We start from the raw sequence: 25,003 nt of genomic DNA on the forward strand, positions 1-25,003 counted from the left end.
ATTGTCTCCAAGGCCCATTTAATAGTGAGTAGCTCTCTCTTTCCTGCTCTATAACAGTACTGTGTAGAGTTGAACCTGTTCAAGAAAGCTGCACAAGGATATGTCTTCCCATCTGGTCCTTGATGGGAGATGATGGTCCCGGCGCCCAAGTCAGATGCATCTGCCTCTACCATAAGAGGTCCCAAGGGGTTCAGATGGCCGAGAATGGGAGTGGTTGTGGTGTCTTTTGAGCTCCTTGAAGGTGTGGTCTGTGGCAGTAGACCCGGTTATCCATGAGGTAGGTGACGGTGGAGGAGAGAGGAGTGGTGATTTGTATGTAGTTTCTGATGAAACAACAGTAGAAGCTGGAGAAGCCCGAGCACCGATGTAGCTGTTTGATTGGGTGTGGTTTGGGGCCATTCAATGACTGTGTATACTCTTTCTGGGTCCATGGTTATACCTTGAGGTGAACAGATTTAACGCAGAAAGGAAATGACTGGAATGAGGAAGTGGAATTTTTCTAACTTGCAGTACAATTGGTTTTCGAGGACACCATGACATGACATGCATGGTTTTGAGGGTCCTTGGAGAAGATGAGAATATATGTCATCGCGGTAGATAGACACATACCTGTGTAGCATGTCTCGGAGGATCTTGCTAATGAAGGCTTGGAAAAGAGCTGGACTGTTGGAAAGTATTAAAGGTATCACCAAATATTCATAGTGGCCAGTGGGTGTTATGAATGCCATCTTCCACTCATCCCCTGGTGGATACACATCAGTTTGTGTGCACTCTGTAGATCCAGTTTGGTGAAGATCTTGGTCCCACGGAGTGTTTCAAATGTACTATCCATCAAGGTGAGTGGGTAGCCGTTCTAAATAGTGATTTTGTTCAGTCCATAGTAGTTAATGCAGGGTTACCCTGTCTCTCTTTTGACAAAGAAGAATCCTGCACCAGCTGGTGACTAGGACATGCAGTGACTTGGCGATGTAGTCATTCATGTCTTGGGTCTCAGGAGGTGAGGGAGAACAGATGGCCCCGGGGATGTTTGATGCCCAGGAGGAGGTCGATCTTGCAATCGTGTGGCTTGTGAGGTGGCAGGGTGCTGGCTTTCCTTTTACTGAAGATGATGGCTAAATCATAGTATTGTTTTGGGAGTTAGGTGAGGTCAATAGTTTCCTCTGTCTCCATGGCTTTACGGGGTGAAGTTCAACTGAGGTTGCAGGTAGCTGGGTCCCCAGCTCAGCACTGAAATGGATGACCAGACAAAGTAAGTGTCGTGAGTAGAGAGTCAGGGACAACCCACGATGAGACGACTGTTGGGCGAGTCAATCAGGAGGAACTGGATGGGATCGCGGTGCTCTCCAATGATCATGTGCTCAGGCTGTGTGTGCAACCTGGCCATCCCAGGCCCAAAAGGACGTCCGTCAATGGCCATGATGCAGAAGGGGTGAGAGATAGGCTTGATAGGGAGTCCAAGCCGCACACACAGAGTTCTGTCAGGAGAGTTGCTTGCTGTGCCAGAATCTACCAGCGCCTTCTGTGCACAGAGAGCCGTCAGGGTGTGGAGGAGGACAGACAGTGAGTCAGGCTGTGGTGCTGGAACAAAGGGATGGGGAGAGCCTCGTTTCTACCTGGTGGTGCAGTGGGAATTTCATGTGTGGGTGATTGGTGCTCCACAGTAAGTGCACAAGTTATTCATGCTCTTGGGGAGCTAAGGGAGCTTTCCCTAACTCCATGTGTTCTGGAGGCATGGGTGATGAGAGTCCTGCAGCCTGCAATAGTTCTGGGAACAGAACTGGGGTTTTGTCTGATGATCTGCAGGGTGGTTCCATGGGACCCTTGTCAATATGGAGGGCTGGAGTAATGAGGCTTTCGAGATCAATGCAGATCTCCCAGGGAGACAACTCGTGTTTCAATCACTTCGAAAGGCCATGATAGTGCTTCTGGATTTCAGCCACACTCTGCCGAGCATCCACAGTGTAATCTAGCACAGAACACGAGTCTTCATGCAGGCAAAGTTTCTGATCCACTGCCTCCCTTCCTCTTCATGGATGGTCAAAAACCCAGTGCATTTCAGCAGTGAAGTCCTCATATTATTGCAGAAGGCAGTTCTATTGTCCCAGGTAGCAGCAGCCCAGGTCAGCTTGCCCAGTCCAGAGAGAAATGACGAAGGCAACCTTGTTTTGGTCTGTAGAATACAGCTATGGCCAGAGCTTGAAGAGTAAGATGCATTGGGACAGGAAGTTATGGAATTTTTTTGGGGAGTGCTTGGGCCCCAGAATCAGCGGCTCCGAGGGAGGAGGCTGGCTGGCGTAGGGTCGCGGTATCAAGACAGGGAGTTGGTTGAAAGTGATGGTCAATGGTTTCCTGCTGCTATTGGATCATGAACTCATGTTGGCAGATGACTTCCTTCAGGGGAGCAAACTCTGTTGCGTCAGTGGATGGTTCACTCTTCCCGTCAGGAAGCGCGGAGGAGACTTGACTGAAGAGCAGAGCAGCGGAGATGAATTAGAGGTAAGTTATAACTTTAATAATAAATTGCAAAATAATAAGCCACGAGGGGCCACAAAATAAGGGAGGACAGATACTAAACGTAGTAAGGCAACAAGATAACTGATTGAGTCGAGCTGGTTTGATGAGTGAGCAAAGATTGTGAGTGAGAGCTGGTTTTAAATGAGCTGCAGGTGATGAGTTAGAAACAAGTGGCAAGCGCCTCCTATTAGCTGGATGGAGACCAGAGGAGCCTGCATGTGTAGGCCTGACACAACTTTGAGACATGGGTCTCACTGCTGTTTGTGAGGAAGCATGCCACAAGAGAGACTGCATCGCATCTTGAGAGGTCAGCCTTATCATGATTACCAAGGCTTTTAGCAGCTGGTACAGTTTTATTGATAATTAGAAACTACAAAAACTGGCAAAATTGACAGAGGAGATTGGAAAAGCAACAAAGTTGTTTGTAAATAAATATATTATTTTTAAAACTTTGTTGCTTTGTTGAACTGTCACTACTTAATTAAAATATAAATATGCAGGGAGAGCAACAAACAAAAATCTTGGTGGACTGTAAGTTTTCAATGAAGATCAGCTACTCAATTTACAATTGTGGCTGACAATGCAAAGGGTCCATGTGCAACGGCGTAGCAGAACATCCGGGCACTCAGTTGTGAATCCAGAGACAGAAGTTCAAGTTCAGAGATGCCCACATTTGATCTTTACAGGAGACGTTTTCAGAAATAGGAATGAAGTCATCCTATGCTGTAGTGCAAGTCAGCAATTCTTTGTGTAAAAGCATTCAATACTTGTACTACATGAATAGTTAACAAATCTACCTCATCATCACAGAGCCTTTTGTTCTCTTTTTTCCTTTTGTTTTCACCACATTTAAGCATTTGAACTTTCTCCTGTTCTGAACAACTGTGTTTCCGTCTCCCTGCTACTCATTCACTGAGTATTGCCTGCATTTTTACACACAATATGATCACAAACTAAAGGCAAAATTCCGAACTTATTTCAGAAACAATTTGAAGCTGCTTTGTCCTGTGTGTGTGTGTGTGTGTGTGTGTGTGTGTGTGTGTGTGTGTGTGTGTGTGTGTGTGTGTACTGAATACTGAAAGGCACCTCCAGAGGGCTTCATTGATACACTGCAATGGAATTTAAATCCAAGAATATAGCTTTCCTTTACAATTATGGAATCTGATCAATTCTAATTTTTGGTTTTAAAATTGTAAATGGGGTGTCTTTTCCAGATATTTCAATGGGTCTCTAATCAAAGCTAATATTAAATGCTATTCACACAAAATGCTGGTGGAACGCAGCAGGCCAGGCAGCATCTATAGGAAGAAGCACAGTCGACGTTTCGGGTCAAGACCCTTCGTCAGGACTAACGGAAAGAAGAGATAGTAAGAGAATTGAAAGGGGGAGGGGGAGACTCAAAATGATAGGAGAAAACGGTGGGGGGGGGGGATGAAGCTAAGAGCTGGAAAGTTGATTGGCAAAAGGGATACACAGCTGGAGAAGGGGGAGTATCATAGGACAGAAGCCTTGGAAGAAAGAAAGGGGGAGGGGAGCACCAGAGGAAGATGGAGAACAGGCAAGGAGTTACAGTGAGAGGGAAGCCTGAAGGGGGCCAATATCCTGGTGGGAAGGTTTAGTAGAGCTGTTAGGGAGGGTTTAAACTAATTTGGCAGGGGGGATGGGAACCAGAAAGATAGAGTGGAGGAGGGGGAAAACAGAAATAAATCTAAGATATTGAGCAGTAAAGATGTCAGGAGGGACAGGCAGGTGAGGGGCAAATTTGCAGCCATTGGAATGAGTTGCAGTGCAATAAAGTTGCAGTGCAATCAAAGCAAAAAGTACCAAATACTGGACTTAAAGTGTTATACTTAAATGCACGCAGCTTAAGGAATAAGGCGGATGATCTTGTCGTACAGCTACAGATTGGCAGGTATGATATTGTGGCCATCACTGAGATGAGGCTAAAGGATGCATGTCTCTGAGAGCTGAACGTCCAAGGATACACAGTGTATTGGAAGGATAGGCAGGTAGGCAGAGGGGGTGGCGTGGCTTTATTGGTAAGAAATTATATTAAATCATTAGAAAGAGGTGACATAGGATCGGAAGGTGCAGAATCTTTATGGGTTGAGCTAAGAAATCACAGGGGTAAAAGGACCCTGATGGCAGTTATATACAGGCCTCCTAACAGCTGCAGTGACGTGGACTACAAATTACAACAGGAAATAGAAAAGGCTTGCCAGAAGGGCAGTGTTATGATAATTGAAGGGGATTTTAACATGCGAGTGGATTGGGAAAATAAGGTCGGCACTGGATCTCAGGAGAGAAGTTGTAGAATGTCTTTTAGAACAGCTTGTTGTTGAGCCCACTGGGGGATCGGCTGTACTGGATTGGGTATTGTGTAATCAACCAGAGGTGATTAGAGGGATCGAGATGAAGGAACCCTTAGGAGGCAGTGATTACAACATGGTTGAGTTCGCTGTGAAATTTGGGAAGGAGAAGCCAAAATCCGATGCGTCGGTATTTCAGTGGAGTAAAGGAAATTACAGTGGCATGAGAGAGGAACTAGCCAAAGTTGACTGGAAAGGGACACTAACAGGAAGAGCAGCAGAGCAGCAGTGGCTGGAGTTTATGCAAGAAGTGAGGAAGGTGTAAGACAGATATAATCCAAAAAAAGAAATTTTTGAATGGAAAAAGGATGCAAACATGGCTGACAAAAGAAGTCAAAGTAAAAGCAAAGGAGAGGGCATACAAGGAAGCAAAAATTAGTGGGAAGACAGAGGATTGTGAAGTTCTTAAAAGCTTACAAAAGGAAACTAAGAAGGTCATTAAGAGGGAAACTATGAACTATGAAAGGAAGCTAGCAAATAATATCAAAGAGGATACTAAAAGCTTTTTCAAGTATATACAGAGTAAAAGACAGATGAGAGTAGAAATAGAACCGATAGAAAATGACGCTGGAGAAATTGTAATGGGAGATAAGGAGATGGTGGAGGAACTGAACGAGTAATTTGCATCAGTCCTCACTGAGGAAGACATCGGCAGTGACTCAAGGGTGTCAGGGAAGAGAAGTATGCACAGTCACAATTATGACAGAGAAAGTACTCAGGAAGCTGAATAGTCTAAGGGTAGATAAATCTCCCGGACCAGAAGGAATGCACCTTTGTGTTCTGAAGGAAGTAGCTGTGGAGATTGCGGAGACATCAGCAATGATCTTTCAAAAGTCAATAGATTCTGGCATGGTTCGGGAAGACTGAAAAATTGCAAATGTCACTCTGCTATTCAAGAAGGGGGCAAGGAAGTAAAAAAGAAATTATAGACCTGTTAGCTTGACATCAGTGGTTGGGAAGTTGTTGGAGTTGTTATGTACCTGTGGGTATCTTGTGCCAGTCACATGACCATGATGTTGTTGAGGCTATGCTGGGCATGATGTAATGGTCTTGTGATAGTGAAGTGACGCAAGTTTCCTGCCAGTGAGAGGTCATGTGATAGTTTTTTTCAACAGGGTATAAAAGGAGAACCCCTCCCTGTGACGCAGGGCAGTTCGTGATTGAATTTTTTCAGTGACTCTGTTCCGCTGTGTATTGGATGTTATGATGCAGTTTTGTTTTAAAGTGTTTACTTTTTGCCTTAAATCTCAAAGGTTATTATCGGCAGTTTTGCTACAATACTGCCAGTTCAGTTCAGTCCAGTTGGAGAGTGCAGTTCGGGAAGCTGGAAGAATCGAGGAAAGTTGGTGTTGTCGGCTTTAAAGCAGGTTCGACCTTTATTTAATCTTCGTACGAGGAATTAGTAACTTGTGTCCATGATAACTCCTGCTTTGTCAAATAGAGCAGAAAGAGTTGGATGCAGAGTTTTGCCAAGGAAAGGTCAGTGCCTTTAAGCCACTTTATTTCCTTCATCGTAAATCTTCCGGGCAAGGCATACTTCAGCTGGGATCAGCAGTGACACCAGGAAAGAGAATTTATTACCTCAAGGAAAGTCTCTCCTTAACTGACTGTGTAAATCATTTTGGACTTTTTGCAATACTACTTTAAAGAACTGTTTTCGCATTATCGCTTTAAGAACTGTTCGAGCTGCCATATTGCTGCCGACTTCCGGTTAAGTTAGTCGTTTGTTTACTTTTGGGTTTTTTCTAGCAGTGTTTAATAAATGTTTTATTTGTTATTAAAAAACCTGTCTCATTTATATATTCATTGTTGCTGGATCATAACAGAGTTGATTGTCAAGGATGAGGTTATGGAGTACCTGGAGGCATATAACAAGATAGGCAGAACTCAGCATGGTTTCCTTAAAGGAAAATCCCGCCTGACAAACTTCCTGCAATTTTTTGAGGAAATTACAAATAGGCTAGACAAGGGAGATGCAATGGATGTTGTGTATTTGATTTTCAGAAGGCCTTTGACAAGGTGCTGCACATGAGGCTGCTAAACAAGATAAGAGCCCATGGAATTACGTGAAAGTTACATACGTGGATAGAGCGTTGGCTGAAAGGCAGGAAACAGAGAGTGGGAATAAAGGGATCCCATTATGGTTGGCTGCTGGTTACCAGTGGTGTTCCACAGGGGCTGTGTTGGGGCCGCTTCTTTTTACGATGTATATCAACGATTTTGAATATGGAATAGATAGCTCTGTGGCTAAGTTTGATGATGATACAAAGATAGGTGGAGGGGCAGGTAGTGCTGAGGAAACAGAGTCTGCAGAGAGACTTGGGTAGATTGAGAGAATGAGCAAAGAAGTGACAAATGAAATATAATGTTGGAAAGTGTATGGTCATGCACTTTGGTAGAAGAAATAAATGGGCAGACTATTATTTAAATAGGGAGAGAATTCAAAGTTCTGAGATGCAACGGGACTTGGGAGTCCTTGTGCAGGATACCCTTAAGGTTAACCTCCAGGTTGAGTCAGTGTTGAAGAAGGCAAATGCAATGTTGGCATTCATTTCTAGAGGAATAGAGCATAGGAGCGGGGATGTGATGTTGAGGCTCTTTAAGGCACTGGAGTACTGTGTGGAGTTTTGGGCATCTTATTTGAGAAAGGATGTGCTGACATTGGAGAGGGTTCAGAGAAGATTCACTAGAATGATTCTGGGAATGAGAGGGTTAACATATGAGGAGCGTTTGACCGCTCTTGGATTGCACTCCTTGGAGTTTAGAAGAATGAGGGGGACTTCAGAGAAACATTTCGAATGTTGAAAGGCATGGACAGAGTGGATGTGGCAAAGTTGTTTCCCATGGTGGGTGAGTCTAGTATGAGAGGGCATAACTTAAGGATTGAAGGGCACCCATTCAGAACAGAGATGCGAAGAAATTTTTTTAGCCAGAGGGTGGTGAATCTGTGGAATTTGTTGCCACGAGCAGCAGTGGAGGTCAAGTCATTGGGTGTATTTAAGACAGAGATTGATACGTATCTGAGTATCCAGGGCATCAAAGATTATGGTGAGAAGGCGGGGGAGTGGGACTAAATGGGAGAATGGATCAGCTCATGATAAAATGGTGGAGCAGACTCGATGGACCGAATGGCTGACTTCTGCTCCTTTGTCTTACGGTCTTATGGGAAGAGAGAAAAAATATTAAAAATTAAAAATTAGGGATGGAATAAGAAGGGGAGGAGGGGCATTACTGGATGTTAGAGAAATCAATATTCATGCCATCAGGTTGGAGGCTACCCAGACAGAATATAAGGTGTTGTTCCTCCAACCTGAGTGTGGCTTCATCTCGACAGTAGAGGAGGCCATGGATTGACAAATGGGAATGGGACGTGGAACTAACGTGTGGCCACTGGGCTATTTCTCACTTACTTCTTAATATCAACTCTCAGTACATTACAGCAGCAACTATGCTTCAAGAAGTACTTCATTGATCAATAATTGCTGGGCGGAATCCAGAGATAGAAATAAATCTAAAGATTATGAAAGATATTCCATAATTGCAGGTTTTCCTCTCTTTTTTCTACATTGAACTTGTAGGATATTTTTCAGTGTTGATACAGTGGTGGTAATACTAAACAAGCCAGTAAGACTAAAGAACTTATTGTGGAATTCAGAAACGTGAAGTCAGGAGAACACACACCTGTATTCATTTCATTTCTTTTTTAATCTTTTTTATTGATTTAAAAATATATAAAGGCAAATACAAATCAGAGGAGAAGTTATATCAAGTACATATTCCAATGGAAGTACAAACAACAAAGGAGTGTACACTGTCAAAGTCATTTATAGTATAATATTGAGCTCCTCAATATCCACAACTTCTCTTAACAATTCAAAAAAAAAAAGATCAAAAATTGCCATGATTAAGAGAAAGAAAAAACCCACTAAACTAAAACAAAAAAAAAGACTGGGCATTCCATTTGGGGATATAATTACAAAAAAAAGGGGGGAATCCTTCCGGTCAAATCTGAAAAATCACAAAGAAGGAAAAAGATTACCTAAAAAAAAAGTGGGGGGGGGGGGGGGAAAGTAAAAAAAATGAAAATTTAAATCGTATGAAAATATTGAATGGAAGGTCACCAAGTTTGCTCAAATTCAGGGTTAGTAGTGGACAGGTGATCAGTTTCAAGTTCCTGGATGTCAATATCTCAGGATCTATCCTGGGCTCAACATATTGATGCAGTCAAGAAGATGTACCGTGGTGACATCTGTACTGTGATGGTACCGTGGTGGTATTAGGGGTTTGAGTAGATTTGGTATATTTTGGAAATCCATTCTATAAATGCTTGGTGGAGAGCATTCTGACTAATTGCATCACTGCCTGGTGTGGAGGCTCCAATGCAGAAGGTTATAGATCCAGCCAGCTCCATCAAGGGCAGAATCCTCTCCACCATCTGGGACATGCCCTTCTCTCATTAGTCGAATCAGGCACCTGAGATGAGATGCCACCTGCAGAGGTTCTGGAACAGTTTCTTCCCCGCTGCCATCAGATTTCTGAATGGTCCCTAAACCCATGAACAGTACCTCACTGTTCCTTTCTGCACAACATATTTGTTAATTTTGTATTGTAACTTGTAGTAATTGTTAATGTCTTGCCCTGTACTGCTGCCACAAATAACACATAATAATGAATGCCAGTGATAATAAAGCTGACTCTGATTCTGATGCAATGCAATTATTTTCATTTGCTGCAACTAGATGAAGCAAAGCACTCCTGTAAATTAATAGATGCTGACTTAAAGTTGTTCCAATCTCAGAAACTGAAAGTCAAGGGAAAAAGCAATTGAAAGTGGAAAATGCTAACTCTTTAAGACCTACAGAAAAATTGTTGATGTTACAGAGCGATTATTAAACACAAAGAACACACCCACCCCAACAACATGTTCTCTTCTCACTGCTACCATCAGGAAAGAGGTACAGGAGCTCAGGACTCACACCACCAGTTTCAGGAACAGTTACTGCCCCTTAATCATAAGGCTCTTGAACTAGAGTGGATAACTTCACTCTGATTAACTTGCCCCATCATTGAAATATTCCCACAACCAATGGACTCCCTTTAAATCGATCTCTCTCCCGCTCCCCCTCTTGCTCCCCCTCTTGCTCCCCCTCTCGCTCCCCCTCTCGCTCCCCCTCTCGCTCCCCCTCTCGCTCCCCCTCTCGCTCCCCTCTCGCTCCCCCCTCTCGCTCCCCCTCTCGCTCTTCTCGCTCTCCTTCTCGCTCTCCTTCTCGCCTCTCCTTCTCGCTCTCCTTCTCGCTCTCCTTCTCGCTCATCCTTCACCCCACCCCCTCCCCTCCCCTCCCCCCTCTCCCCTCCCCTCCCCTCCCCTCTCCCCTCCCCTCTCCCATCCCCTCTCCCCTCCCCTCTCCCCTCCCCTCTCCCCTCCCGCTCTCCCCTCCCCTCTCCCCTCCCCTCTCCCCTCCCCTCTCCTCCCCCCCTCCTCCCCCTCTCCTCCCCCTCTCCTCCCCCTCTCCTCCCCCTCTCCTCCCCCTCTCCTCCCCCCTCTCCTCCCCCTCTCCTCCCCCTCTCCTCCCCCTCTCCTTCCCCCTCTCCTTCCCCCTCTCCTCCCCCTCTCCTCCCCCTCTCCTCCCCCCTCTCCTCCCCCCTCTCCTCCCCCCTCTCCTCCCCCCTCTCCTCCCCCCTCTCCTCCCCCCTCTCCTCCCCCCTCTCCTCCCCCTCTCCTCCCCCCTCTCCTCCCCCTCTCCTCCCCCCTCTCCTCCCCCCTCTCCTCCCCCCTCTCTCCTCCCCCCTCTCTCCTCCCCCCTCTCTCCTCCCCCCTCTCTCCTCCTCCCCCCTCTCTCCTCCTCCCCCCTCTCTCCTCCTCCCCCCTCTCTCCTCCTCCCCCCTCTCTCCTCCTCCCCCCTCTCTCCTCCTCCCCCCCTCTCCTCCTCCCCCCTCTCTCCTCCTCCCCCCTCTCTCTCCTCCCCCCTCTCTCTCCTCCCCCCTCTCTCTCCTCCCCCCTCTCTCCTCCCCCCTCTCTCCTCCCCCCTCTCTCCTCCTCCCCCCCTCTCTCCTCCTCCCCCCTCTCTCCTCCTCCCCCCCTCTCCTCCTCCCCCCCCTCTCCTCCTCCCCCCCTCTCCTCCTCCCCCCCCTCTCCTCCTCCCCCCCTCTCCTCCTCCCCCCCTCTCTCCTCCTCCCCCCCTCTCCTCCTCCCCCTCTCTCCTCCTCCCCCCTCTCTCCTCCTCCCCCCTCTCTCCTCCTCCCCCTCTCTCCTCCTCCCCCCTCTCTCCTCCTCCCCCCCTCTCTCTCTCCTCCCCCCTCTCTCTCCTCCCCCCTCTCTCTCCTCCCCCCTCTCTCTCCTCCCCCCCTCTCTCTCCTCCCCCCTCTCTCCTCCCCCCTCTCTCCTCCCCCCTCTCTCTCCTCCCCCCTCTCTCTCCTCCCCCCTCTGCTCTCCTCCCCCCTCTCTCTCCTCCCCCCTCTCTCCTCCCCCCCTCCCCTCTCCCCTCCCCTCTCCCCTCCCCTCTCCCCTCCCCTCTCCCCTCCCCCCTCTCCTCCCCCCTCTCCTCCCCCCTCTCCTCCCCCCTCTCCTCCCCCCCTCCTCCCCCCTCTTCCCCTCCCCCCCTCTTCTCCTCCCCCCCTCTCTCCTCCCCCCCTCTCTCCTCCCCCCTCTCTCTCCTCCCCCCCCTCTCTCTCCTCCCCCAGCAGGAGGTGGGGATGAGTGACGTGGCGGACTTTATCATCGCAAATCTGTGAGCTGTTTTGTTTATTTCTCCCCTCTCACTGAACGACACCTCTCTTTATTGAGAGGGAGGGGGAGAGAGAGAGAGAGAGACACTATGGTATGTCGAATTGTCAGGGTGAACTATTCGTTTTTGTTGTACTGCAGATCATGGTCGTTCTTAGGGACTTTGCTATTGCTTGCTTGGTGGGTGGAGGGTGCTGTAGTAAGTGGGGGAGGGGGAGGGTTGGTGCCTTGCTGCTACTTGTGTGTGGGAGGGGGGAATAGGGGGCTTTAGGGTTCTAATGTTTTTACTGTCACTCATTGGGGCTCTCTTCTGTTTTCATGGATGTCTGCAAAGAACAAGAATTTCAGGATGTATATTGTATACATTACTCTGATATTAAATTGAACTATTATTCTTTCTTTCTCACACAAAATGCTGGTGGAACACAGCAGGCCAGGCAGCATCTACAAGGAGAAGCACTGTTGACATTTTGGGCCGAGACCCTTCGTCAGGACTAACTGTTAGTCTTGGCAACCCTAACCCTAACCCTATGGTGACATATATGTACTTTGATCTTTGATATTTCATTGGGGCAGAGGGAAAATACTTTTGCAGAATAACTGGAGAAAGAATAACAATGGAAATGAAACAAATAGAAAAATTAGCTGAAGAAATGTGAGGAAGGAGAAAAGTTTGACAACAAAATAAATGTTTGAAATGTTATTCAAACATTATATGGATGCCTGGAAGCAACTGATTTGTACAAAAGTCTCTCAGCCATTAAAGGTAGTTTATCACTTTTATAAAGCTATATCAATCTCTCTGGTGTTTGAAATTACACAGGAGTGACAGTCACATGCAAATTCACCTTGACTGTTGCAAACTTCAGTAGATCCACTAACTAATCTGAAAAGAGTTTATAATCTCACCAGTTGAGTTGGAGAATAGGCCTGTTTCAGTTTTTGGTTGTGTGTTCAGCTGAGGAAAATTAACAGCTTCGTTGTGCCCTGGTTTCAAATGAGTGCAGTGAATGGATTCACATCAACAGGAACAAAAACGATTTGTACAGCTGCACCAACTAATGCTTCAGAACATCCTGAGGCATCTTGCAGGAGTGCTAGCAAAATAAAGTTGACCTATAAGTAAATATTACAGGAGCCTAATAGCTACATTTTAAGATGATCTTGGTGGGAGGGGGAGTATTGTACAGAGTTTGAAAGAGGGAATTTTATGGCTTTGGGATTTGTCCACTCAAACCACAGTAGCCAGTGATGGGACAATTATTAGAACTGAAGCCTAGATTTAGAGGAGTACCAATTTTACAGTTCATTGGACTGGAAGAAATTACAGCAAGTTAAAAAAAAAAATTCTTTCAAGGGATGTGTGCTTCTCAGGTTTAGTTGCTCCTCCCTTATTGTCCTTCGGTAATGGGTGAGCTGCCACCTTGAACTGCTGCAGTCCTCGAGGGATGGCAGGGAGTTTCCAGTGAACAGTGAAATATTTCTAAGCCAGCTTGCTGTGTGGCATTAGGGTTAGGGTAATGCGGAGGGTAACTTCCAGGTGCTGTATTTGGAATCCAGGGACTCTCTTCCTGACACCTGTGTTACGGTGGTCATACCTTCTGATTGATAACGATCCGACGTCCTGCATCAGGTGGTTTACCCCTACTTTAAGAACACTAATGTTGCAACCCCTTCTGGACAATTGGTGGAGAGCAATATTGCTGTTAGTTCTCTGAATTTGCTAATCATAAAAAAATCTTGGAAGGACATGTTGAGGACAGTGATTCTAAAATGGGAAAGAGTTAGATGAGTGAGTGTGCAAATAGTTGTAAAACAGAGCAGTTTAGTAAGAGAAATCAAAAGGCAGATTATTATCTGAACACAGAGGGAGACTGCGAGTGAGTAAATTACAGAGCAATTTGTGTTTTCTCGTGTATGAACCCCCAAAAGCTCACTGGTGAGTCTAACAAGTAATTAAGAAGCCAATGGCATTTTGGTCTCCATTGCAAAAGAGTCCCAGTTTAAGCGTAGGGAGATTTTGTCACAATTGTACAGGGTGTTGGTAAGGCTTCATCTGGAATACAGCCTACAGTTTTGGTGCCCTGACCTAAAAAAATGTTTTCTTTATTAAATTAGAAGCAACAAAAAAGGGATTCAGCATGATAGCTCTCTAGGCTTGTCCTACCCAAGAGAGACAAAAATGGTTTGCACTTTATTCTTTGGAGTTTAAAAGAATGAAGAATGACTTTATTGAATCATACAAGATCCTAAGGGGGCTTCGCAGATCAGATGTTGGGATGTTTACACGAGTAGGAGAATTTTAAACAAGGGATATAACTTCCTACAAGGGGCCAGTCATTTAAAGCATGTGGAAATTTTCTTTCACAGAAGATGGCGAATCTCTGGAACTCTCTGCTCTGAAGCTGAATTATTAGAGGTGGATAAATCAAGGCATAGAAAGGAGCAGAAAGAATGGCACAGAAAAGAAGCTGAGGCCAGCATAGGCCAGTCACAATTACATTAAGTGGTAGAGCAGGCAAGAAAGACCAGATGACCTACACCAATTTTCGTGTGTTGGGAGGAGACAGTCACAGGTGGGGTGGGGGTGGAAATAGTAATCAAGTGATAATGTTAGATGATTCTGCAAAAAGATGGTTTAAAATGCAGTTTCAGCACACAACTCAATTGCAGTGGATCTGAACATTTCTCATGGTCTTCCTGCATTAGTTCCTAAGTGTGTAAACGTCTACTGAGTTTTGAGATAATTACCAGAGAATTCAACCAATAGGAATGTTCAGGCTATCGCAATTTATGTGGTAACATGTACTTTGATGGCCAATACTTGAACTTGATATTATGAGAAGAATACAGGGCACAGATATCTGTACGTGACTAATGCAAGGACAGATCAACAAAAGATCTGCCAATGAATACCTAGCTAGTGTAACCATAGTTGACAAGGAGCTAATTCTATGCTTAGTTTATTGAACTAAGTCAGTGCATTCTTAGATAAGTTGTTTGTTTTCCAGCTTGATGAGATCAACCATTGAGTGTGTGAGAGAGATTACAATAGACAATAGGTGCAGAAGTAGACCATTCGGCCATTCGAGCCTGCACCGCCATTCTGAGATCATGGCTGATCATCTACTATCAATATCCGGTTCCTGCCATGTCCCCATATCCCTTGATTCCCTTATCCATAAGATACCTATCTAGCTCCTTCTTGAAAGCATCCAGAGAATTGGCCTCCACTGCCTTCTGAGGCAGTGCATCCCAGACCCCCACAACTCTCTGGGAGAAGAAGTTTTTCCTTAACTCTGTCCTAAATGACCTACCCATTCTTCTTAAACCATGCCCCCTGGTACTGGACTCTCCCAGCATCTGGAACATATTTCCTGCCTCTATCTTGTCCAATCCCTTAATAATCTTATATGTTGCAATCAGATCCCCTCTCAATCTCCTTAATTCCAGCGTGTACAAACCCAGTCTCTCTAACCTCTCTGCGTAAGACAGTCCGGACATCCCAGGAATTAACCTTCTGAATCTACGCTGCACTTCCTCTACAGCCAGGATGTCCTTCCTTAACCCTGGAGACCAAAACTGTACACAATACTCCAGAGGTGTGGTCTCACCAGGGTCCTGTACAAATGCAAAAGGATTTCCTTGCTCTTGTACTCAATTCCCTTTGTAATAAAGGCCAACATTCCATTAGCCTTCTTCACTGCCTGCTGCACTTGCTCATTCACCTTCAGTGACTGATGAACAAGGACTCCTAGATCTCTTTGTATTTCTCCCTTACCTAACTCTACACCGTTCAGATAATTATCTGCCTTCCTGTTCTTACCCTCAAAGTGGATAACCTCACACTTATTCACATTAAACGTCATCTGCCAAGTACCTGCCCACTCACCCAGCCTATCCAAGTCACCCTGAATTCTCCTAACATCCTCATCACATGTCACACTGCCACCCAGATTAGTATCATCAGCAAACTTGCTGATGTTATTCTCAATGCCTTCATCTAAATCGTTGATGTAAATGGTAAACAGCTGTTGTCCCAATACCGAGCCCTGTGGCACCCCACTAGTCACCACCTGCCATTCCGAGAAACCCCCATTCACCGCTACCCTTTGGATGCCACCGATACCCTTTCTATCTGCCAACCAGTTTTCTATCCATGTCAATATTTTCCCCCCAATGCCATGAGCTCTGATTTTACACACCAATTTCCTATGTGGGACCTCATCAAATGCCTTCTGAAAATCGAGGTACACTACATCCACTGGATCTCTCTTGTCTAACTTCCTGGTTACATCCTCGAAAAACTCCAATAGATTAGTCAAGCATGATTTGCCCTTGGTAAATCCATGCTAGCTTGGCCCAATCCTATCACAGCTATCTAAATGTGCCACTATTTCATCTTTAATAATGGACTCTAGCATCTTCCCCACTACTGATGTTAGGCTGACAGGACGATAGTTCTGTTTTCTCCCTCCCTCCTTTCTTAAAAAGTGGGATAACATTAGCCATTCTCCAATCCTCAGGAACTGATCCTGAATCTAAAGAACATTGGAAAATGATTACCAATGCATCCGCAATTTCCAGAGCCACCTCCTTTAGTACCCTAGGATACAGACCATCTGGACCTGGGGATTTGTTAGCCTTCAGTCCCATCAGTCTACTCATCACTGTTCCCTTCCTAATGTCAATCTGTTTCATTTCCTCTGTTACCCTATGTCCTTGGCCCATCTATACATCTGGGAGATTGCTTGTGTCTTCCCTAGTGAAGACAGATCTGAGGTACTTATTAAATTCTTCTGCCATTTCTCTGTTTTCCATAACAATTTCACCCAATTCATTCTTCAAGGGCCCTACATTGTTCTTAACTATCTTCTTTCTCTTCACATACCTAAAAAAGCTTTTGCTATCCTCCTTTATATTCCTCGCTAGCTTGCATTCGTACCTCATTTTTCCTCCCCGTATTGCCTTTTAGTTAAGTTCTGTTGTTCCTTAAAAATTTCCCAGTCATCTGTCTTCCCACTCACCTTAGCTCTGTCATACTTTTTTTTTAATGCTATGCAATCTCTGACTTCCTTTATCAACCACTGTGGCCCCTTTCTCCACTTTGAATCCTTCCTTCTCCGGGGGATGAACTGATTTTGCACCTTGTGCATTATTCCCAAGAATACCTGCCATTGCTGTTCCACTGTCTTTTCTGCTAGGCTATCCATCCATTTAACTTTGGCCAGCTCCTCCCTTATGGCTCCATAGTCTCCTTTGTTCAACTGCAACGCTGACACCTCCTATCTGCCCTTATCCTTCTCAAATTGCAGATAAAAACTTATCATATTATCATATTACCGGCAATAGAGAATTCACAATCTTGCAGCTACTTTCCAACTGGATACTTTAAGAGTTATTTCAGCAAGGTGTTGGACTCCTGTGCCTCCCTGATCAACTCCAGCATCAGAATCACAACCAAGTTTATTAGTTTATTATGGTGAAATTTGGTGTTTTGTAGTAGCAGTGTAATGCAAGAATATAAAATTATTATCAATTACAGAATAAGTAAACGCTGCAAAAAAAGGAACGAGGTAGTGTTCATGAATCATTCTGAAATCTGATGGCAGAGGGGAAGAAACTGTTCCTGAACTGTTGAGTGAGGGTCTACAGGTTCCCTGATGATAGTAACGAGAAGAGGGAATATCATGGATGGTGAGGGTCTTCCATGATGATTGCTACCTTCTTGAGGCTCTGCCTATCGAAGATGTACGCGATGGTGGTGATTCTGCCCCTGATAGAGCTGGCTGAGTCTATAACCATCTGTAGCCTCTTGCTGTCTGGTGTATTGGTCACATTAGTGCTTCCATATTGGGCTGTGATGTCACCAGTCAGAATGCTGTCTACCATACATCTATAGTAATTTACAGGCATCTTAGGGGACATATCTAATCTCCTCAAGTTCCCAACGCAGTAGAGCTGCTGGCTTGCCTTCTTCATGATTGCATCAATGTATTGAGCCCAGATCAGATCCTCTCAGATGTTTACACCCAGGAACTTAAAGCTGTTCATCCTTTCCACTGCTGATCCCTCAAAGAAGATGCATGTTCTCCAACCTGAAATTGACAATCAATTTCTTGGTCTTGCTGATGTTGAGTGCAAGATTGTTGTTGCAACATAAATCCTTGAGGTTCACCTATGTTGATTGTCAGTGATGTTATGGATAACAGAAGATGCTTTTGCCTACCTGCCCTGACTGTGGCCTCCTGATGAGGAGGTCAAGGATCCAGTTCCAGAGGGAGGAACAATGGCCAAGGTTTAGAAGCTTGGTGGCTAATACTGAGGTGTGATGATCCAAAGCATTTGCTATAGTCTTGTTGTGGTAGTAGGTGAAATGCAATGAGTCCAGATCTTTCTCAGGCAGGAGTTAATTCTAGCCATAACCAACCTCTTGAAGCACTTTATTGTAGTAGATGTGTGGTGCTACCAATTGATAGACATTGTGGCAGCTCACTCTTCTCTTTGTAGGCACTGGTATGATTGCTGCGCCTTTGAAGCAGGTGAATCCTCCATCTGCAGCAGAGAGAGGTTGAAGATGTCCTTGAAAATTTCAAGCAATTGGGTGGTGCAAGATTTCAGCACCAACCCAGGCGCTCTGTCATGGCCAGATGTCTTGCGCGAATGTTCCAAGACAGAGGTAGATACAGTGGGGATTTACACAGATATAATGTTATTCTCCCTTTCAAAACATGACTTTGAACTGATCAGGGAGTGAAGCATCAGAGACAATTCTGCTGTTAGATTTCTCCTTAAGAGAAGTAGTGGCATACAAACCCTGCCACACCTGTTGTGCATCTGATTTTATCTCTAATTTCATATGGAATCATCTTCTTACTGACTGTTTTTGATGGTGCTTAACTCCTCCAGTGCTACACACACAAATGTTGGAGGAACTCAACAGGCCAGGCAGCATCTATGGAGAAGAGTAAATGGTCAACAGTTTGGGCTGGGACCCTTCATCAGGTCACCAGTGCCTATTTGACTACTGCCTGTGTTGGAAAATCTTGATCTGAGGTCCTTAAAGGCACATCATCTGCTTTTCAATTTTACTGCCTTGTTCCAGATTGTGTTATGGATTCCACAACAATAAATATATATAAGTGAGGCAGGGTTTTTTTTTATAACAAATAAAACATTTATTAAACACTGAAGAACAAACTCCCAAAAGTAAACAAACCACTAACATAACCGGAAATCAGCTGCTGTGCGGAAGCTTAAACAGTTCTTAAAGGAATAAAGCGAAAACAGTTCTTAAAGCGATGTTGCAAAAACAGTTCTTCAAAGTAGTACTGCAAAAGTTCAAAATGCTTACAGTCCATTAAGGGAGAGACTTTTTAGACGATTTAAATTCTCTTTCACATCGTGTTGTTGTGGTTCCCAGTTGAACAGGGGTTACCATGGGGACAGCCAACAAATTCCTTCTGAATGAGGTTCAAACCTGTTTCACTGTCGAAATCGATTTTCCTCGATCTTTTAGCTCCCAAACTCCGATCTTCACTCTCCACTGATTTTTAACTGTCAGTATTATAAAGAAACTGCTGGCAATGACCTTTTAAACTTTAGGCATTAAATAAAACTCCACCTTTCAACCAAACTGCATCATAATATTGGACCACGCAGTGGCATGGAGTCAAACTGGCAAATCCAGCCACGAACTGCCCCTCCTCACAGGGAGGGGTCCTCCTTTTATACCCTGTGTAAAAAAAACCTGTCACATGACCTCTACTGGCGGGAAGATGATGTCACTCCACCATCACAAGACCACTACCTTAAGTCCAGTAAAGCTTCAACACCACTGTCACGTGACAAGTACCCACGGGTATGTAATAATTAAAAAGGAGAGAACACAAAACCTGGGACAAGTCATTAGTTTGATGTTGCCAGGTGCTTCAGAGCCAAAAGAATAGAACACCACATCTTTGACCACAGTTTTAATGTTCACATCAACAACATATGGCAGGAGTTGGGACTTGTGCACTTCGGGAAAGGTAATGATATTCTGCTACTCAATCTAAGACAATTAAAATCTTCAGACAGAACCGATGGACTAAGGAAACACAAGAGTTATATCAACATAAGCACTGATACATTTTTTAATGTGGATCTGAAAGAATCACTTTCAGACTACTTATGCTGTGAGCATCACTCTGTGAAATTCTTTTTTATATCTGCTGGCCTTTATCCAGGTAATTCAACTTTACGTTCTTTTTGCTGTCATGTAAACCTTCATTTTTTGAGACACATCCAGTCCATTTCATGAGACTTCTTGGTATTGAAATGATCCAAGTGGCTTCCCAAGTCATGTTAGCAACTCAGAAACATCCATCTGGAGCAATTGTATTTCTTCCATAGAGAGACACATTTGCAAAGCTGAACAGTGGCACTATCCGGTGACATTGACATTATTCCATTTGCTGTGAGGAGCTAGGCATCTATCTAGATTTTCTGTATTTAGATTCATAGAAAAGTACAGCACAGAAGTAGGCCCTTTGACCCATCTAGTCCCTGCTGAACCATCTAAACTGGTTACTCCCATTGACCTGCTTGGGGGCCATAGCCGTCCCTACCCCTACCATCAATGTACCTATCCAAACTTCTCTTATCCATTGAAATTGAGCTGGCAATAGAGTCTTTATGACCACATACTTGTGGTCATAATCCTCCAAAATATTTGTCATGGTCTTGAAAAAGCAGGTGGACATAACATCTGCAGCCCTTGAATTATGTACCAATCCCAAATCAGCATTACATTGAGGTAGGCACAAGGAATTCTGCAGATGCTGAAAATCTTGTTGAACACTCACTAAGTGTTGGACGAACTCAGTAGAACAAGCAGCATCTCTGGAGAGGAATAAACAGTCGATGTTTGGGTCCAAAACCCTTCATCAGAACTGGATAGGAAGGGGGAAGAAGCCAGAACAAAGGTGTGGGGTGGCAGGTGATAGGTGAAGCCAAGTGATGGAGAAGTTATTGGGGGTGGGGGAGGAAGGATGAAGTAAGAAGCTAAGAGATGGAAGAGGTAAGGGTCTGAAGAAGTAAGAATCTGAAAAGGTAGGACAGTGGATCATGGAAGGAGGAGGAGAACCAGAGGGAGGTGATGGACAGTTGAGGAGAAGAGAAGTGATAAGAGGGGAGCCAGAATGGGGAATAAAAAAAAAGAGAGGAGGAGGAGAAAATACCTTAAGTTATAGAAATCAATGTTCATGCCATCAGGTTGGAGGCTACCCAGACAGAATATGATGTGTTGCTTTTCCAACCTGAGAGTGGCTTCAACATGGAAGCTATGGGCCAACATGTTGGAATGAGAATGGAAAATCTCACCTATTGTGGCTGACAGACTGGTGATGCTCAAAGAAATAGACTCTCCATCTACGTCAGGTCTCACCAATGTGGAGAAGGCTGCACTGGGAGCACAGTTGCAGTAGAGAAACAGGACAGACTCACAGGTGAAGTGCCACCTCAGCTGGAATGACTGTTTGGGGCCCTGAATGGTAGTGTGGGAGGATGAAATGCTTACTCCGCTTTCTAACTAGCTGCATCACCGTCCGGTGTGTGGGGCAACTGTACAGGATCAAAGGAAGCTCCAGAAATCTTTGAACTCATTCAGCTCCAATATGGACACTAGCTTCTGTAGCATCCAGAGCATCTTCAAGGAGCGATGCCTCAAAAAGGCAGCATCTGTCATTAAGGACCCTCATCTCCCAAGACGAGCCCCCTTCTTATTGTTACCATCAGGGAGGAGGTATTGTAGCCTGAAAACACACACTCAACGATTCAGTAACAGCTTCTTCCCCTCTGCCATCAGAATTCTGAATGGACATTGACCCCATGAACACTATCTCACTACTTTTTTTGCACTACTAATTTTATTTAACTATTTTCAAACTATATACTGTGTACTTACTGTAATTCAATTTTTATTATTATGTATTATTATAATGCATATTTTAAATAATTATAATAATAGTTAAAATGATAATAATCGCCATTTATATCATAGTTTTAATAATAATTTTTATTATGATGTATTTCAAATTACCGCCGCTGCAGAAACAAAAAAGTTTCATGACATATGCCTGTGATATTAAACCCGATTCTGATTCTGAATTTGATGAAATAGGTAAGCTGCAGTGGTGCAGGAAGCAGCTGCAATGCAGTTGTGAGCGTAGTGTATAAAGAATTGTAGAGCATTACCAGTGTAGGCTTGGACTGTTCCATGCAGGCATAGCTGAAGCCCTCGGGGGTACCCATGGGGACACCTTGGGTTAGGAGAAAACGGATGGAACAGAAGAGAAGTTTTTGAAGGTGAGAACCAGTTCTGCCAGATCAAGAAGATGGTTGCGCAAGGGAACTGGTCAGGTCTTTTGTCCAGAAAGAAGCAAAGAGTGTAAAGACTTTTCTGATGGGGGATAGAAAGGTATGAGGCTTGCTACATCTCTATTGCTGTATTTTGTTCTTAATGCCAGAATCCAGTCAGATCAATGGATATCTTTGTGCTGAGTCAATGTCCTCAAGCTGTAAAAGAATGCTTTTCTCGCAAGTGTATTTGTTTATATCGGGCCCCCTCCTTTTGCCAGCTAGGTTTCCACAAATAACATACAATATATAAGGACATGTCAATAATAAATAAGGGCAAACAAGAGAAAATCTCCAGATTCTGGAAGTCAAAGTAATATACACAAAATGCTGGAAGATCTCAGTAGGTCAGGCATCACCTAACATAACTTATTTGAAAAAAGTCAAGGGTTGTTGCATAGCGTGACTTATAATAATGACATGCTCACCAATCTACTTTGAATTGGTTGCCATGTGGTTCTGAGTCATCAAGGATTTTTGTTTGAAGAAATCACAGAAAAATATGTGAGGCTCCCTTAAATAACATTGAAACCCAAAAGGTGAATTAAAATACCATAATTTTTACAGACATAGGAACATATTATAATGGAACCAAATGTGAAAGAATCAGCTACTTAGATCAGTGTTTGATATACTTCTCAACTTGCCTTTATATGGAATTGCTTACATGAATCCCATTGTTGACCCACTAACTTTATTCTTGGCTACTTCTCCAACAGTATTTTTTTGCCTCATCCCTTTCAGTGCTCGTAGTTGCTCACCTGACACAATGATCAGACCGCTTTGGATTCATCTCCTCTCTAGACAAAAGGCAACTATTTCTTGAAGCTGTTCTATCCAGTGTTAATATTAAACTGTGCTTAAAGTTGCATTATTGCTATCAGAAATAACTTTTGTTGGAGTAGGTCATTCATGATTAAAGTATTGCAGCAAATCTTGGTCATATGTTATCCTGATGGGACTGTTTGTCTCACTTCCATCAGGGAAGAGACCATGCAACATCCACAGCAGGACCACTAAACTGAAAAAGTTACTTTCCCCAAGCTGTAGGCTGATCAACATCTCCACCCATTACCGAACTCCACTACTACATACACACAAACTAGTGCTTCAACTGGGTGCAATCAATTTATAAAATGGTTACTTATTTATATTGAATAAGTTTTCCATTTTTAATGTGTTTTTATGCTAAAACTGATCCAGAATAACAATCACTTTTTTCTCCTTTACACTTGTGCACTGAAGAACGCCAGTAAACAATCCTGAATCTTGAATCTTGAAAATATTAGAACATTTAGCAAACCAGGGGGACTTTTTTTTTTGGAAGACCTTTCTCAATAATCTTACCTAAAAGACTTGTTTTTAAGTACTACCTGGTTTCATTCTTGAGTCTAGACTCTGGATTGTGGAGCTTGCATTTGCCCAGTCATTATGACTAATGTTTGACAAAACAGTAATTTAAGAGCCCCATTTGAATAAATGAGGGAGATACTCACTTATTGTGAACTCATTTGTCATATTAGGTCCATTGTGGGCTTTATGGTCCTGATGAAGTTATTCAATTGGAGAGATAGAACAGTAATGCATTACTATTCTCTGTCTACAGGTGTCGTGCTTTACCTATTTGCCTCACTTATCTTTCTTCTGGACTGCTGGGAGACGTATGTTGTGGCCTGGGGAAAAGTACACACTCAGAACAACAAATACTTTTTCAGGTTTTAATTCCTTTATCTGTTTTAGATGCTTAAGTGCCAGAAGAGGGTCTTAAAACAAAACAAATGTCTTTACAATCAGGTCCTGCCATTACAATCTCCGTTTAACCTTCGATCCACACACTTGTGTCTCGATCAATTGCGTATGCAGTATAAAAATACTTAAAGAAAACCTCACAAAACTAATACAGTACTAATACGGTAGTGGCAATTCTGCTGGAACACAAGACAAACAACATTCGAATCCCCCCAACCCTGTACCTTATACATCGCAGCAAAAAATGTAAGCGAATACATCTCACCTAAGATGTCTACTACTTTTTAGTACACACATGCTGAATCCCCGAACGGAGACTAAACATTCACGTTACGCTGTTACATGCACTATCAGTCATGATACAATAAAGTTAGGCAAAAGGTACACTTTGGCACAACTTTTACAAGATATTGTCTGGTAGTTAAATTACAGGAAGATTGACCTACTTGGCCGGTGAGGAACTTTGCAAGCCATGCTATCCAGCGTCGAATTCTTTACTTGTGAAAATCTAAAGTGTCCACATGTAAAACATGTCAAGTTACCAATATTCTCGATTCGCCAACAAGCATAAATGAACTCACATGGATATTGTAAATGAATGCTTACCTTTCCTAAGGGGGGGGGGGGAAAACTTGGTTCCAATGCCTCACCAGTTTCGGCAGCAGAAAACAAAATGGTCTCCCCACTATCTGGCATGTGCATAATGACGTCACCATCTCCACTTAAAGACACAGACAACTATTCTCGAATTACCCGGATGAATGCCTGAGTACACTTTTTAACAATAATGAATAGCATTCGATGGTCACCCGGTTACATATATAAATATATCTGTTATGGTAGTAGGGTATAAAAATACTGACTTGAAGAACATACCTGTTCTCATATCTACTAATTTGTAATTCAACATAATATTCCTGCAAATCGAGAAATGCAATCTCATTGTATGCATTCATGTGAATAGCCATATCTTTTGTCTAAAGAGCACGGAGTTGCCATACGAGGAAAGAATGACAATTTTTCATTTTGTCTTAATGTTGATGGTGAGGATCTCTGTCAAAAGCAGGTCAATATAACTAGTATTACATATTACCTCAGGGATAACAGAAAAAGTCCGATTTCCAAGAAACTGGGTCATAGTGACCTCATAAATATAATTTCACTGTTTTATGAATTGATGGTAGATTGTGCTCCAGAAAGCAGAGATTATTCACCACATCCTGAGGAGGCTTCTTACATCAAAATATAT

The 25,003-nt window shown here is 43.8% G+C and overlaps 1 protein-coding gene across 1 annotated transcript in view; it reads left to right on the forward strand.

Moving 5' to 3' along the window:
* The first annotated feature begins 2,334 nt into the window (after positions 1-2,334).
* Positions 2,335-25,003, forward strand: part of LOC132404317 (mucin-2-like) — a 218,692-nt gene continuing 196,023 nt past the window's right edge. The window contains exons 1-2 of the mRNA XM_059988489.1: positions 2,335-2,496; positions 6,137-6,272. Coding sequence (XP_059844472.1) covers positions 2,335-2,496; positions 6,137-6,272 — 298 coding nt within the window. The remainder of the gene's footprint in view (positions 2,497-6,136; positions 6,273-25,003) is intronic.

This window comes from Hypanus sabinus, chromosome 13 (assembly GCF_030144855.1).
Source record: "Hypanus sabinus isolate sHypSab1 chromosome 13, sHypSab1.hap1, whole genome shotgun sequence".
In the NCBI taxonomy this organism is placed as follows: domain Eukaryota; kingdom Metazoa; phylum Chordata; class Chondrichthyes; order Myliobatiformes; family Dasyatidae; genus Hypanus; species Hypanus sabinus.